Here is a 16,112-nt window from a genome sequence, read left to right on the forward strand (position 1 = left end):
CCCAAAGCAATCCCAGCAGGACTTGTTGCCAGCGATACCAAAACAGACTTCCCAAGCAGTGCCTCACACGTCTGCTGGTGTAGCTTTGAGGTCTTCCTTCCCGACTCCCAGGGGGTCTCTCAGGCCTCAGGAAAGAGGAGGCGGGATCCAACAGGAATATGGGCTCCAGGAGAGGAAGACCCACTCCCCCCCAAACTCCTGCCCTTCACACCACCTGGCTAGAAGGAGACCCACTGGAAAGGGGCCAGGAGCTACCCAGCCCCCCTCTGGTTGTGAGCCCCCAAAGCTCACTCCCTAAATGCATCAACACCCCAGCCTCCCATCTTGGATCCCAGCCAGGCCCCCTGAAACCAAAGCCCCTTCCAGTCCAGGGGTCCTGGCCCCTACCCCCAACTTCTCACCCTCTGACCCTTGCCAGGGCCACACGTGGGGGGTGGGAGGGCAAGACAGCAGGGTGTCTGAGGGACAGAACACGTGTTGTCGGGGGGAGGCAACAGGGAGAAAGGAGGGAAACTCGTTTTCTCTCTGAATTTTCTTTCTTTCTTTCTCTCTTTTTTTTCTCTCACATTTTTTGGTGGTGTTGCTGTTTCATTTCCTGTCGCCTCGGAGATATTTTTTGAGAGTTTTTGCCCCCATTTTGTATTTTACCAATATTACCAGGATAGTTTATTCTGTTTCTTGCTTTCTGCTTGCCACACATACCATCTCTCTCTCTCTCTCTCTCTCTCTGTCTGTGTCTCACACACACACACACACATACACACCATGCTCATGAACCTATGTCAGGAGAAGGTTGGTGCCAGGCCAGCCCACTGCCCATCTCCTCCCCAAGGCAGGGATGGGGGACAAGGAGCCGGACATCCGGGCAGACGTAGGCCCAGCCTTCTCCTTGCCTGTCTCCCCTGCCCCGTGCCCCCACATCATACTCCATTCATAACCTTGTATATTACGCAGTCGTTTCAGTTTCCGCGGACGCGCCTACCTAAGTACCATTTACAGAAAGTGACTCTGGCTGTTATTATTTTGTTTGTTTGTTTCCCTATGCAAAAAAAAGAAAAAAGAAAAAAATGAAAAAAAAAATGAAAAAGGGGGGTTCCATAAAAGATTCAATAAAAGGCAAAAAAAAAAAAAAGAAAAAAGAAAAAATGTATAAAAATTAAACAAGCTACGCTTCGACTCTTTCTAGCTGTCTTGGGTCCTCCTTTCTGTGTTGCGTTCGGGCTGTTCCGGGTTCTTGTCAAAGTGCAGGGAAGAGGCTGGAGGGGCAGGTAGCCTCAGAAAACCAGTCTTGGAATTCCTCAGAGCCTTTGATCAACAAGTTCCATGGGCATCTATGGAGCACCTGCTCTGTGCCAGCTCAGGTAATCCCACCTCCTGCCTGGCTTCAGGGACAAAGCCTGGCACACAGTCAGTGTTCCATAAATGTACAGACTGCCTTCCTTCCTTGTTTTTCCCCCACCTCGCAAAACCCCATTCATTCAGCAAAGATTCCCTGAGTTATCTTCTGGGTACCTAGCCCTTGGGACACAGTGGAGAACAAAATGCCCTAAATGATCTGCCTTCGTGGCACAGTTCCAAGTTGGGAAAACAGAAAATAAACAATAAAAATAAATGTATGTCAGAGGAGATAAATGCCAGGGAGACAAATAGAGCAGAGTACAGGATAGAGTCGGCCGCATGTGAGGAAGTAAGCTTTCAACAGGAGTTTGAATGGAGAGAAGAAACAGCCCCCTGAAAATCTGACAGAAGAGTTTTCCAGGCAAAAGGCACACAGCGTGCAAAGGCCCTGGGGCAGGGCTGTGCTTGGTGTGTTGGGGGAACAGTGAGGAGGCCTGTGTGGCTTGAGCGGAGTGAGGGAGGGGGAGAGAGGGAGGAGGGGAGGGCAGGGGTTTGTGGCTCACAGGAGGACTTGGGACTTTTAACCGCAGGGAGGTGGGAGCCCTGGGGGGCTGTGGGGAGAGCAGGGGACAGGGCTTGGCTTGGTTCCTCACCTCCAGGAGGCCCTACCCACTGCCTAGGTGGAGCCCATGCTTGCCCTCCCAGCACCCCAGCATCCCTGTCTCTCCCACCCCACCCCTGACCACTCAGACAGGTTCATGTCCAGCTCTCCCCAAAGCCACAGGGGGGCGGGGGGTAAGGAAATATCACGTCTAGCGAAGTCGCTCAGTTGTGTCCAACTGCGACCCCATGGACTGTAGCCCACCAGGTTCCTCTGTCCATGGGATTCTCCAGGCAAGAATAATGGAATGGGTAAGCCATTCCCTTCTCCAGGGGATCTTCCCAACCCAGGGATTGAACCTGGTCTCCCGCATTGAGGGTGGATTCTTTACCATCTGAGCCACCAGGGACGCTCATCATGCCTGTGAGGGGCAGTCACTCCCCCTTCTTGGCGGGGAGGTCCTCCACCCTCTCCCCCAGCAGTCCCCCAGAGACCCCAAGACATGTAATCAAAGCTCCCCGGCTGCCCAGTCTCCTTCCATCTCACCCACACGCCACCCCGCACTCCGTGGAGGGGCTTTTCACTGACGGGGAAACTGAGGCACAGAAAGACGGCAAGATGAGCAGAGAGGGACCCAGATAGGATGCGCCGACGCGGACACCCAGGAACGCAGCCCACCCCGCCGCCCACTAACAGGCGCAGAAGACACAGTCGTGAGGCAGGGATGACGGATCCCAGGACCCCCGGGTGGACGCGCACCCTTCCCATGCCCATGCAGCATTCCCAGAAAGGATGGTCGCTTCTGCGCTCCGCGAAGAGGTTCTGGTGCCCCCTTGTGGTCAGACCTAGGACCTGGATCCGGAAACCAGGTCCCGGGCGGAGGAGTCAGCTGACCTCGAACCTCACAGTCCCGCTTGGGAGGAAGGGGAGGCGGTGGGGAGGGAAGAGGGGACCTAGAAGGAGCTTCTTTTGTGGGATGGGGCGCTCATCTCGGGTGAGGGGCTCAACTTGGTGGGGGTTCAGCTGGGATGGAGGGTTCAGCCGGAGGCTGCAGGTTCATCCCAGGGTCGAGGCTCAGCCGGGGTGGGGGAGCTCAATCTGGCCTTTAATCTCAAGGAAAGCCGAGTCTTTTTCATCCATTGGCCTCTGGGGTAAAACAATTTGGGGGCTTTGAAACGGCTGTCCCAGCATTAGCTCCCCACTAAATTCCAAAAACGGGGCAGGCTTGCGACAACCAAAAACCACCCCCGAAATGCACCCTGACGCCTCCTGGTAGGGAAGTCCCGCCCCTGCGGAAAGGGAGGAGCCCAGACCTCCTCGCTTCTCGCTTCCCGCCCCACCCTCCGCACGGCCACCCACGCGGAAGCCCCGGGCCTCGCACGGAGGAAACTGGGGGACTGAAAACTGCGCTCCCAGAACTGTCGTCTGAAAACACGCTCTCTGACCTTCAGGATCCCCCCAGTCTGAGGCGGCAGGCTCATTTGCCCCCACCCCCATCCTCATCATTTCAATATACAGAAAGCTGATATTTGTTGGATGCCTTTAGGGTGCTGGGCCCTGCGCTCCGGAGTTTTGTAGACAGTATTTCATTCAGTTCCTCATGACAATTTAAGAAGAATTTATTCTTTCCTTTTACAGAACTAGGCTCTTGGGCACAGAGAGGTTAAGTTACTTGCTCCGGGACACACAGCAAAGAAGTGGGGACTCCAGCCCCTTCTCCTTCTCTTTGGAGCCTCCCCACCAGGAGTGCAGGACCGGAAGAGGGAGTAACGATCCTGTGTCGCCCCCCACTCCCACCCCTGCACCCTCACCCCATCCCCTGGGAGTGCTAGCGTGCAGGACAAAGTGCTGAAACTCAGCACATGGTAGGAGAAGCCCTCATCTCCCAGGAAACAGCCCTGCGCTCTGAGCCAGCTCAAAGTTCACGTTCAGGGACAGCGAACAGCAGCCAGGAGAGGGACTGGGACTCAAAGAAAGCTCTTGAAGAGCTTACACCTGGGCAACAGGAGGACCTGCCTTCTCCGATGAAATCCAAAAGCTGACAGAAATTGGAGGTGGGGAAAGAAATCAGGCGCTGGGTAAAAAGATGCCTGCGATGGACTGGGTTAAAAGACATGAGACAGTGGGGGGGGGGGGTTGGGGGGATGTGGGCGGCTCCTTCTCCAGGAGTGCCCTCCAAGCTCAAGAAGAATCATCAGGTGGAGACCAAGCTTGGGAAGGGGTACAGAACCACCAGGTAACACACAGAGAGCCCTCTGAGAGGGATTTGGGGCAGGTTCTGAGACCTCTGAATCCCAGAGAGTCATCTTACTGGCCTCAGGACCAGGTCCTTTGCTGATAGGGTGTGGAGAAGGCATTGGGGCATCCCTGGAGGACTGCCTGGAGGAGATAAGTGGGAAGACTTCATGTGGAGGAACTTGCCATTGCTTCATGGTTCGGAGGCCCCTCTGTCTCCTCCAGTTCCAGCCCCCAGTCGTCATCTCCCTTTTCCTTTCTCACAGTCTCCTCTTCCTTCTCTTCACTGCTGTGGAGACCAGAAGAGCCCAGATAATCCGAGTTAATAAGGACAGACAGTGCTCCAGGCCTCTGACAATTCTCCCAGCTCTGAGTCCTGCAGGCACCCTTACTGTTCCCATGACACAGAGGGGGACAAGACTCAGGCAGCTTAGGACACTGGCCCCGTTAGAACATGAAGGAAGTTCAGGAGCGCCAACTGTATGAGCCAAAACTGAGCTCTTAATTTCTGGCCTCTTTGACTTCCTGGGTTTCATAACTGCGGGTGAGTGGACGGGCAGAGAGATGAAAGGCTGGGCCGACGGATGGGTGGATGGATTAATGAGTGTGTGGACAGATGAACAAATGGACGCATGAATGGGTGGTGGGAAGGTGGGTGGATGGATGGATGGACAGATAAGAGGGATGGATGATGGAGGGAGGGAAGGAGAGAGAAAAGATGGGAGACAGGTCAGGAGGGATGATGGATGGATGATGGACAGGTGGATGGATAAATGGATGGTGTTGGCATAGGGATGATACTTTATAGACCCCCCCTACTGAAACACATCCTAGGGATGGGGGAATCTCTGTGAGGAAGCCACCCTCGTTTTGCGGGTAGGTAGTCAGGAGAGAAGTCAGTGAGGTCCTGTGAGGCCCCCATGGGGGCCTCTCAGAATCGGAGAATTACCCCGCTGGTCCTGCCCTGTCTTGAAGGATGCTCGGAGAAGGAAGGGGCTCCCAGAGGGGAGGGGCTTGGCGCGGGGAGGGTCTTAGAGGGGCAGGACTCAGAGAGGGGAGGGGCTAGGTAGGGGAGGAGCTTAGAGGGGAGGGGCCGGTGAGGGGCGGGGCTCAGAAGGGTGGGACTCAGAGGAGAGGGGCTAGTAAGGGAGAGGCTCGGCACGAGGAGGAGCTTAGAGGGGTGGGACTCAGAAAGGGGCGGAGCTTAGATGCTAAAGAGTTAGCGATGGGGAGGGGCTCAGAAGGATGAGAACCCACCTGTCCTGGGACTCCCGGCACCAGACGGCATAGACCAAGGTGAGGACAAAGATGAGGAAGAGCAAGGCCAGCGCAGCCCCTAGCCCCACGAGCCACGACTTCCGCTGGGCCACTGCGGGCGGGAGCAGGGCTGGGTCAGCGTCGGGGCCGCCAGGATGGGGCTCTCTTCCCTACCCCACCTCCACTCCCTCCCAAGGCCTTACGGGGTTGGGCCTGCACCAGCCTTGGGACCAGAGTTGCGAGAAGATAGAGTTGACCGGGGGTCGTCCAGAATCTACCCATCCTGCGCCCTCTGTCCTCGCCCCTACCAGCAGACTCTGGGGTTGCAGCCCCGGCGGGAGAAGGAAGTGGCCTGCCCAGCGCACCCCAGGGCAGGGTGTGGCCGGGGCCCCAGGAAGTAGGAGGTGGGGTCCCCTCCCTGAGTTCCGGGCACCGTGGGGAGGGGCTCAGGGTCCTGAGCTTCCGAGTCCCTGTCTCCCTGAGGCCCATCCTGACCCTCACTCTCCACGGTCAGAGCCACGGTAGGGGCAGCTCGAGAAAGGTGGGGAACCAGGCATTGCACTGGCTCTGAAGTCCCAGCACCTCCATCAAGTCTCAAACTCTGGTGGTCAGAACTCTTGTCCTCACACGGCAAAAGAGGAGCCAACTCGAGGCTCCGAGAAGTCAGGCCACTTCCCTGGGGCCACACAGCATCCCAGAGGAACACAGTTTTCCCAACTAAGAACACCCCCTACCCCAACCCTCTCCCGTTCTAGGACATGAACCTCCAAATCTGACCTTAGCCAGCCCCTGCATGTGCCCGTCCTCTGGGCAGCCTAGGCTTCATTCCCAGCACTGCCAACAACAACCATGGAGACCTGGGCTGGTGGCTTCCTTCTTTCTAAGTCTCAGTATTTTCATCTGGAAAATGGGACGAATTGCAAACCGACAAGAGACTGAGACCATAAGGATGCTAGGAGTTCAGTGGAAGCATCTTCTAGGGAGATTATATATTTTTATTTACGACTTTTCTGCCCCCTGGTGGCCGATCCTGGGATAGTCTCAGAAGCTCCCCGCCTTCTGGGCTACCGCCCCAGATACTGGCTCCACAAGGGAGCCCTCTCGCTTGCTCCGCAACAAGAGAAGCCAACGCAATGAGAAGCCTGCACAACAAGAGAGTACTGTTGTGGCCCCGCTGGCCACAACCTGCGCAGCAACGGAGACCCAGCACAGCCAATAAATAAATAAAATGATAAACGCCAGCCTTTATCAAAGTTCTCATTAGGAAATGGTTAACATCAAGGGCAAGGTCCAGGGCCTGAAGAAAGTGAGGATAGCAGGGGAGGCTTGTCCCCTCCCAAGATGGTGCGCCCAGGGGCACCCCACCCGTCAAGACCCTGTGCCCGGAAATGGAGTCACATGAGCCAAAAACCCGGGGGTGGGGGGAGCAAGGCTTTCCCAGGAGACAGCTCTCAGGGCTCAAAGTTCAGGGTTCAGGACAGCAGGATCAAGATTGCAAGGGGAGCGTCTGATCTGCCCAGCACCTGGGCACGGTGGAGTTTGGTCTCCCACAGCTGCCCGGGCGTTGCTGTCTCCTTCCTGGGGAAACTGAGTCCCAGCGGACAACGGAAGCCCTTCTGAAAGGCTCTCCCCTGAGAGGCAGCCCCTGGCCTATACTTGTCCTGAAGCTGAACGGGAGGGAGGAAGTTTTGGCCAATAGATGTCAGGCAGTGGGGAGAAGCAGGTGGAGCGATGAGAGTGTGGGGGTTGGGAGTTTCTCAGGAACCAGGGATGGTCTCCAAGTGCAAGAAGAATCACCAGGCAGAACAGATCATAACATATAGACTGTATAACACACAAAGAGCCCTCCTTGGTTGGGGGTGGGTAGGGTTCCAAGCCTCTTCATTCAGGGTGCTGTACTCTCAACCCCAGATGGAGTCACTGCAGTGGCTTCAGGTTCAGTTCATTGCTTCTAGGGTGTGGAAGGGGCATCTCTGGCAGGTTGCTTGGAGGAGGCGACTGAATCTTCACATGGCCGTGTTCTTGACTTTCTCATAGTCCCTGCCCTCCTCATTTTCCTCTAGCTCCAGCCCGAAGTTTCTCTTTCCTTTCGTCTTGGCCTTTTCCCCCTGCCCAGCTTTTTTCTCCTCGGCCTTTTCGTCCTTCTCTTTCTTCCCTTTCTTGTGTTCTTTTCTGTAGGGACACAAAGACCTCAAACCATGGTAACAAAACATTCCCATTTAACAGACCCTCACCTGTGCCAGGCCTTATGATGAATGCTTTACAAAAAGTCTTTGCTGAATCTTCAAAACAGCCCTTACAAGGCAGACTTGTGACTTCCATTTCACAAAGGCAGAAACTAAGGTTCAGTTGTTCATTGGAAGAATGGATGGATGGATAGAATAGATGGATGGATGATGTATAGATGGGACAATGGATGGGTGGATGGGGAAATGAATGGATGGGAGAATGGATGGATGGGAGAATGGATGAATGGATAGATGGATGGGTGAATGGATTGATGGGTAAGTTGACGGATGGATGGATGGGAGGATTTGTGGGTGGGAGTGTAAATGGATGGATGGGGAAGGAATAAATCCGGCAAGGAACAAACTATGAATTAGGAGCACTTATTGGACCTGGAGCCTCCAGCACATCCTGAGAGCAGGAATCACACTTTCCTGGGGCTGAGCTGGGTCTAAACAAAGCATAGTCCAGCCCAGACCCCTCCCTCAGGCATCTTGGGCTCAGCTGAGAGTCTTCCAGCCAGGATATTCTCCTCCCAGCCCCCAGCTCCTACTCCTGTCCCCAAACCTTTGCCCAAGGTGGGGTGCTTGCTCCGTAAGAGCCCCCAGCCCTGCCCGCATCCCTGAGCTCTCATCAGAGTCACATCTGGAAACAGGATCATGGGAGATGCTGAATCCAGGAGAGTCACCCACACCAAATCACATGCTTACACACAGTCCCTGCACTATCCCACACCACATCTTGTTCAACAGGTATTTAGTAAGTGCCTACTGCATGCCAGGCCCTGGGCAGGGCCCTGGGGACACAGCCTGGACCAAAGCTAAGTTCTGTTCACATACTGGAAACCAAAATCTAGTGTCAAGAAACCGGTAAATGACTTAGATAATTTCAGTTGGCAATACATGCAAAGAAAGATGCAGGGCTGTGTCAGAGAGAGCGTCAGAAATGCTGTTGGTCAGGTTGGGCTTCTGTGGAGAGGAAACATTTAAGCAGGGGCTGGAGGAGAGACAGAGCCAGCCAGAAGATATGGGCAAAGGTGTAAAAAATAAAAACAAACAGTAGGTGCAAAGGCCCTGGGGCCAGAGTGCACTTGAGGTGTTCAAGGACAGAAAGAGGTCATCAGTGCACACCCACCCCTCCTCTCCCTGAGAGGGACCTCATGCAGACCTGCTGACCATACACACACACATGCCCACACAGCAGTACCTCAGATCCACCTCCTCATATGGGTTGGGATTCATCCTGAATGTGGGCTTCTCTTCATCCTCAGCTCTGCAGAAGAGATGGGAATCAGAGCGGTGGTGATGGATAAAGGGCAGGAAGTGGAGGCAGCCTCAGTCTCCTCCAGATTAAAGGAACTCCAGGAAGCAAGAGCTGGCAGGGGGAACTGCATGACTGTCCCGGGCTGTGGGTGCAGAGGGAGCAGGGAAATGGGGAGACAAGGATAGGGGCAAGAGAGGGTCATGAAGTGGGAGGAGGTGCCCAGCACTTTGGGGGTAGGGAGGGGAAGGGGTGAGGAATGGGGTTCCTACCTTGCTTTGGAGCACCAGAGGCGGTTGGCCAACATGAGGATGAAGACAATGAACAGGAACCCCACGACCGCAGCCAGGCCCACCAGCCAGGGCTTTAAACGGTGCTCTGTGGGGAGGTGGGGGGAGAGTGGACTCAGAAATGGGAAGGGTGGAAAGTGGAGTGTTAGTCCCTCAGTTGTGTCTGACTCTGTGTGACCCCATGGACTGCAGCCCACCAGGCTCCTCTCTGTGAGATTCTCCAGGCAAGAATACTGGAGTGGGTTGCCATGCCCTCCTCCAGGGGATCTTCCCGACCTAGGGATCAATCCCAGGTCTCCCTGCATTGCAGGTGGATTCTTTACCGTCTGAGCCACCAGGGAAGCACCAGGGAAAGGTGGGGGACCCCCGAAAGGACAGGGAAAGAAGAGTGCAGGAGAGGCTAGGACATTAGCATATGCTAATGGAACCCGTGCCCCCGCAGTGGAACTGTGGGGTCCTAACCACTGGACTTCCAGGGAGGTCCTTTTAATTTGTTTGCTTGTTTTTGTGACACCACAGCTTGTGGGCTCTTAGTCCCCCGACCAGGGGTTGAACCCAGGCCTCGGGCAGTGAGAGAGCAGAGTCCTCAACATGGGACCGCAGGGAAATGCCTCAGAGATGGCGGTGCTCAGAGATGGGGTGGGAAGCCCTGAGGGAGTGGGGGAGTTGGGGAGGGGGCGAGCCCATGTCCGAGCCCATCCCCCAACCCCCCCTCCCACCTCCCAAACCAGAGGTCAAAGCCTTACCCTTCTGGGCCTCAGCTGGCGACAGGAGCAGACCCATGAGCAGAAGCAGGATCCCTAAGGTCCCCATCATGCAGAGGAGCCAGCAGCCGGGGTGCTGGAGTGTGTGGTCCCCCCGTCAGGGTCAGGGAAGGCCCTGCCCAGCTCCTGATAAGGGGGCAGGCAGGTCTGGGGGCGGGGCAGGCCCTGACTGAGGGCCCCTCCCTTTGCCCCACCTGGTTGGCATCCCACACCCTCTCCCCCGCCTTCCAGGAGGGCAGACTCTGGACCTGGTTGTAACGATTAACTCGATTAACTCGGGAGTCCAGCCCCTCTGCCCTGCGTCCCACCCTCGGACAGCCGGCCTGCGGGTCCCCCCAGGCTCGCCCCACAGGGGCCAAGCTGAGATGGCCCTGACCTGGCTTCCTGACTCAGTGCTTTTACGCCTCATTACATTTCTTTCTCTGCACACACCACAGACTTTTGCCACCTGCATTTTACAGGGAGGCCAGGAGTGCCAGGCTGGGCAGAAACAGCCAACACTGGGATGTGAACACGGGTCTCTCTCATGACCAGCTTATACTGCTTCATTGTGGCTCCCCGACCCCGGGGCACCCATGGCCAACTCCAGGGAGAGCACAAGGAGCAAGAAGGGAGGGGCCACCCTCCACCTTCAAACCCCGGAGAACGGGGCCCGGAGCAGCCGATGACTCAGGCGCCAAGGTGTCCTGTGTGGCAACCTTGATCACTAAGTTGATTAGATAGACAGCCCTGTCTGGGAGAAGGGGGACCCTACCCCCTAGCTGCCATGAGACAGCCACGGCCCAGGCACGTGGCAGGAAGACTGGGGTGGGGAGGCCTGGCCCTGCTCCAGGCCACCAGCATCACTGCCCCCTCCCTTCCTGAGGTCTGACCACGGCCGCAGTGCCTGAGGGCCACTCAGTGGAGCCCAAGACCAGCCCACACTTGAAGTCCGTACTGTGTGCCCTGCCCCATGCAAAGCTCAGGAGGGAAGGAGGCCCCTGTCCTCGGGGTGCCCTCAGGCTAGTTAGGAGGGCAGGACCCCCAGAGACAGACCACCCCGTAATCTAGCCGAGAGGACCTGGGGGTGGAGGAGCCCAGGCAGGTCGCTGGCTGGGCTGGCCTCATCCCGCAAAAAATTCTCTCTGCTCCAACCAAGTCATGTCTGGGCTGCATGCCTCCGTTTTCCCATCTGGTAAATAGATGGATAAGTCCCACATTGGAGGATTGAATGAAAGAAAATACAGAAAAGGCTTGCTTAGCATCCCACAGCTCTAGCTAAGGGTTGGCCGCTATTGTGATCTCTCTTTTTTTTTTAAATCTCCTTAGTATTTTTGGTTTACAGGTTGCCCAGGGCTTGGTGGAAACTGAGTTGGGTTAGGCTCTGGCAGAACAGGGGAAGCCAGAGCATGCAACTAAACCAGTGTCCAACCACTGGAGCCCGCCAGCCAAGAAAGACCATGTTTTCTCTGTCAAGACAGCGCAGATCAGTGGAGAAAAGGCTCTGATGGGCATGAGTCCACTTTATATTAATACAACCACCAAAGGGGTTGGAGCCAGCCTCCTGGGCCCCAGGTCAGGGCCCAGCTCAGCCCAGCTTCCAAAAGGAGCTCCGGACTGGTGGATCTTTGAAGGCAATGGAGGGGCGGCGGGGGGCCCGGGTGGGGGCTTCTGCGGGAGCCCCCTCACCACCCCCACCCGCGTCCTCCTCGCCCCGCCAGGCCAGAGCCAGCTGCAGGTCCAGTTCTTCCAGGTCTTCGCCCTCAGGGCTCTCGGGCAGCTCCCGGGGGGCGTCCTCCTGATCCGGCTTCGGGCCAAAAGCCCAGTCTGCGACAGGACAGTGATGAGGAGCGTCCCCAGGCATGGCCACCTTCCACCCTCTTCCCTGGCTACGGGAGACCCTTGAGCCCTCCCTCCCCCCGTGATCCAGCACTAGCCCACCCCAGGTGTGCTGGGTAGCGGCTCACCAGCCAGATCGTGGGCAAGGTCCTTGATGAGATGGCCCACAATGGCGTAGGCCACGGCCACCACCAGGAATGCAGCCAGCAGCAGGTACAGCACGTACCTGGGCAGGCGGATGGTGTCCAGTGGCGGCGGGCGGTACTCCTCATAGAGTGGCGGGGCCGGGCTCCAGTCGTCCATCTCCTCCTCGGTCGCCAGCCCCGGCATGACAGCCACCCAGAGCAGGAGAGGCCCGGAGGTGACCTGCCTGGCGGAAGTATTAAGGAGCTTTGGGTAAGAGGATTGGGGCTCCCCTGTGGCCACCATCTGCCTGGGTGGATCACATTGCAAATCACTTCCGCCCACTGCCCCCTCCCTCGCTCAGCAACAGCCGCTGCCAGGCACTCCCCTGCACATCCATCACCCCCCGCAGGGCCTTAGCACAGGTTGCTCCCTCTTCTGGGAAAATCCCTACCCTCCTGGAGCTGACGGTCAAGATGGGGAGACAGGGGGTTTCCCAAGTGATTTAGTAGTAAAGAATCCACCTGCACTGCAGGAGATCCAGGAGATGTGGGTTCAATCCTGAGTCGGGAAGATTCCCTAGAGAAGGACATGGCAACCCACTCTAGTATTCTTGCCTGGAGAACCCCATGGACAGAGGAACCTGGCAGGCTATAGCCCATAGGGTCACAAAGAGTCAGCTGTGACTGAAGTGACTTAGCATGCATGCATGCGCACACATGGGGAGACAGACTCTGAGAAAAGCATAACCTTAGAGTAATGATCGTGTTGTGTTAGAAAGTGAACAGTGGGGCTTCCCTGGTGGTCCAGTGGTTATGAATTCTCCGGCAAATGCAGGGAACACAGGTTCAGTCCCTGGTCTAGGAAGATTCTACATGCCACAGGGCAGTTAAACCCATGCTAGAGCCTGCAAGCTGCAACTAATGAACCCATGTGCCAGAAGTACCACCAGCCCATACACCCTAAAGCAGCTAGAAGCCACTGCTCACCGCAACTGGAGAAAGCTCCTGTGTGTAGCAACGAAGACCCAGTGCAGCCAAAATAAATGACATTGCATTTAAAAAAAAAAGAAAGTGAACAGTGATTTAAGGGTAGGGTAGGTGGGAAGACCACCCTGCCCTCAGTGGTTTGAGGTCAGCGTGGGGCTGCTAGGAGGGAAGTTAAAGTTTGCAATAGGGCAGCCAAGGTCATGTCCAGCTGATATTTGGCCAGAGACCCAGAGGAGGAAAGGACCAGCCATGGCAGTACCAGAGGGAAGTTTATTGGATGCAGCAGGATCAGGACGGACTTGTTGGACATGACCGGACTCGGGTGCTTACAGGCGCCCTCCGGTGGTTGCTGTGGGGAAGAGAGACTGTGGAGGTGAGGGTGGGATCTCACTCAGGTCCTCCAGACGCCCTCCGGTGGCTGTTGTGGCGAAGACAGATCCTGGAGGTGAGGTTGGGAGCCAGGGGATGGATGGGCCAGAGGGATTGCGCCGGTCCAGATGGGCAATGATGAGGTTGGACCAGGTGCAGACAAAAAAGTGGGGCGGAGTAGGCAGAGCTGGGGCAGATTTTAAACTGATCAAACCCTGGTGTTGGCAGGCTGAGCACCTGGAGTGACAGGAGTTTCCATTTCCTGTAGGAGGGGCCACTGTGGGAGGTAATGTCTAAAGACTGCTAAATTTGAGAAGCCTCATCAGCTAATTGGAGATATCCAGACTGGACCCTGAGTCAAGAGCTACGAGGAGGTTCCCCCGCCCCCACCCCACGGCTGGAGTCAGGCCAGTGGGTATGATTGGGGTATAGATGAGATTTAAGCCCCAATAGTGGATTAAGGTGCCCGGCTGGGATGTGGGTGGGGCTTGAGGACCCAGCCCTGGGCCAGTTGAAGGATAGGAAGGGGAGATGAAGGCGGGCCGGAGGCGGGGTCCCTGAGAAATTCCCAGGAGCAGAGGGGCTGGGCGGTCAGAGGCTGCCCGGAGGGGGTGAGTGCAGACTGAGGTGTGACCACCAGATTTGGACACTGGGAGGCCACCTGTGGGCGTCCCCCGTGGCTCAGCAGTAAAGAATCTGCCTGCAGAGCAGGAGCTGCAGGAGACCTGGGTTCAATCCTTGGGTAGGGAAGATCCCCTGGAGGAGGGCATGGCAACCCATTCCAGTATTCTTGCCTGGAGAATCCTCATGGACAAAGAAGCCTGGAAGGCTACAGTCCATAGGGTCGCAAATACTCGGACACGATGAAGGGACTTAGCACGCACTCACAGGTCATCTGTGGGCAAGGACAGTTCTGGGGACTGAGGGGCAGTCCTAGTTGGCACCTGTTTGGGCGAGAACTGGCCGGCGAGGGTCTGACAACTTCCTAGGGGTTATGGGGGCAAGAGCTGGAAGGCATGGGGTCAGGACTGTGTGTGATGGTGCTGGTTTTTCTGCTCTTAAATTACAGGGACTTCCCTGGTGGTCCAGAGGTTGGGAATTTGCCTTGCAATGTGGGGGACATGGGTTTGATCCCTGGTCAAGGTACTAAGATCCCACATGCCACAGGGCCAAGTTGACAAGGCGGGCTGGGGTCCTGGGGAAAACTGAGGGAGGGGGCTCGCAGCCAGCACCTGAGGGTGACGCTGTAGGATAACAGGAAATCTGTTTGTTCTTCATCCTGGCACCTGGCACGGAGCTTCCAAAAACCTGTAATTTCCTGAGTGATGGGATGAAGGAAGCCTCCTCTGTGGTTCGTAATCAGCCTCTTTCTACCACACCTGTGTGTCAGCTGATGCAGACGGGGTGGGGCAGCTTTGGTTTGGGGGGCCCCAGTGGCATGGGGAACCAACTCTGGGATAGAGGGATGGAACTTTCAGCCCCACCACCCCAGGGAGAGGGCTTCCGGGTGGCTCAGACGGTCAAGAATCAGCCTCTAATGCAAGAGACCCAGGTTCGATCCCTGGGTCAAGATGCCCCGGAGGAGAGCATGGCAACCCACTCCAGTATTCTTGCCTGGAGAATTCCATGGACAGAGGAGCCTGGCAGGCTACAGTCCACGGGGTCGCAGAGTCGGGTACGACTGAGACACAACTGAGTGTACCCCAGGGAGAGGGGCTGGGAACTGAGCTAATTGCCAATGGCGACTTAACAGACCGTGCCCATGCTGAAAACCCTACCGGAAGGGGCTTGGAGAGCTTCCGGGCGGGTGAGAGCATCCACCCCAAACTCCATGAGGACAGATGCGCCTGTGCTGGGGACCCTCCTGGACTTTGCGCCTCTTCATCTGGCTGTTCATTTGCCTCCTTTATGATAAACAGGTAAGTAAACTGTTTTCCTGACTTGAGGGGGTGGTGGAAGCCCCAAATTATAACCAGTCGATCAGAAGTACTGGAGGTCCAGACTCGAGACCAGGGTCTGAAGTGGGGCAACTCGGCAGGTCTGACCCCTGAACCCAGAGGGTCTGCACTTACTCTGGGCAGATGGTGTCAGCACTGAACTGGGTTGTAAGACACCCAGCTGATGCCAATGTAGAAACTAAGAACTTCTTGGTGTGAAAATGTGTCACACATGAAATGAGTTCTCTCGTTAACACCCATTTTGCTGCTGCTAAGTCGCTTCAGTTGTGTCCGACTCTGTGCGACCCCATAGATGGCAGCCCAGCAGGCTCTGCCATCCCTGGGATTCTCTAGGCAAGAACACTGGAGTGGGCTGCCATTTCCTTCTCCAATGAATGAAAGTGAAAAGTGAAAGTGAAGTAGCTCAGTCGTGTCTGACTCTTTGTGATCCCATGGACTGCAGCCCACCAGGCTCCTCTGCCCATGGGATTTTCCAGGCAAGAGTACTGGAATGGGTTGCCAGTGCCTTCTCCAAACACCCATTTTACAAAGCGGTAAATGGGCTGCTTGAGACTGCAGGTGGAGGACATAGGGGAAGGAGGTGGGATGGGAACTCACAGCCCGAGCTCTCAGCCATACCACAAAACCCCTTCCCTTATGTCCCCAGTAAAGGCTGGGCGAGGATGAGGTCTGGCTTGGAGGGAACTGGCTGGGCAGATTTTATTCCTGGGAATTGATGGTGAAACAGGAGCACTGGCTTGTGGTTGGTCACACAGTCTCTGGGGCAGAGCAGACGCCAGAGCTGAGCTCTCCACATGCCTTTGTCCCCCACACTTAGATGTTCCATTAGAGCTGCCGTCCCTCACCTCTGCCACCTCCAACACACTCTGAGAGTCATCGCTTGG

General features: G+C 56.2%; 2 protein-coding genes across 2 annotated transcripts; both read right to left on the bottom strand.

The window, feature by feature from the left end:
• Nucleotides 1-3,540: 3,540 nt before the first annotated feature.
• LOC122440214 (small integral membrane protein 24-like) lies at nt 3,541-5,805 on the bottom strand. Its single transcript, XM_043466171.1, has 3 exons — nt 5,635-5,805; nt 5,432-5,543; nt 3,541-4,463 (listed from the first exon to the last, which is right to left on the bottom strand). Exons 1-3 carry the CDS (start codon nt 5,711-5,713, stop codon nt 4,343-4,345), a joined length of 312 nt encoding a protein of 103 aa, XP_043322106.1. The 5' UTR covers nt 5,714-5,805; the 3' UTR covers nt 3,541-4,342.
• Nucleotides 5,806-6,655: 850 nt separating this feature from the next.
• Nucleotides 6,656-10,095, bottom strand: SMIM24 (small integral membrane protein 24). The gene is made up of 4 exons (XM_043466170.1): nt 9,954-10,095; nt 9,190-9,295; nt 8,864-8,929; nt 6,656-7,603 (listed from the first exon to the last, which is right to left on the bottom strand). Exons 1-4 carry the CDS (start codon nt 10,021-10,023, stop codon nt 7,438-7,440), a joined length of 408 nt encoding a protein of 135 aa, XP_043322105.1. The 5' UTR covers nt 10,024-10,095; the 3' UTR covers nt 6,656-7,437.
• Between the last annotated feature and the right edge of the window lie 6,017 nt (nt 10,096-16,112).

The sequence above is a fragment of the Cervus canadensis genome, chromosome 4 (assembly GCF_019320065.1).
Source record: "Cervus canadensis isolate Bull #8, Minnesota chromosome 4, ASM1932006v1, whole genome shotgun sequence".
NCBI classification, from domain to species: domain Eukaryota; kingdom Metazoa; phylum Chordata; class Mammalia; order Artiodactyla; family Cervidae; genus Cervus; species Cervus canadensis.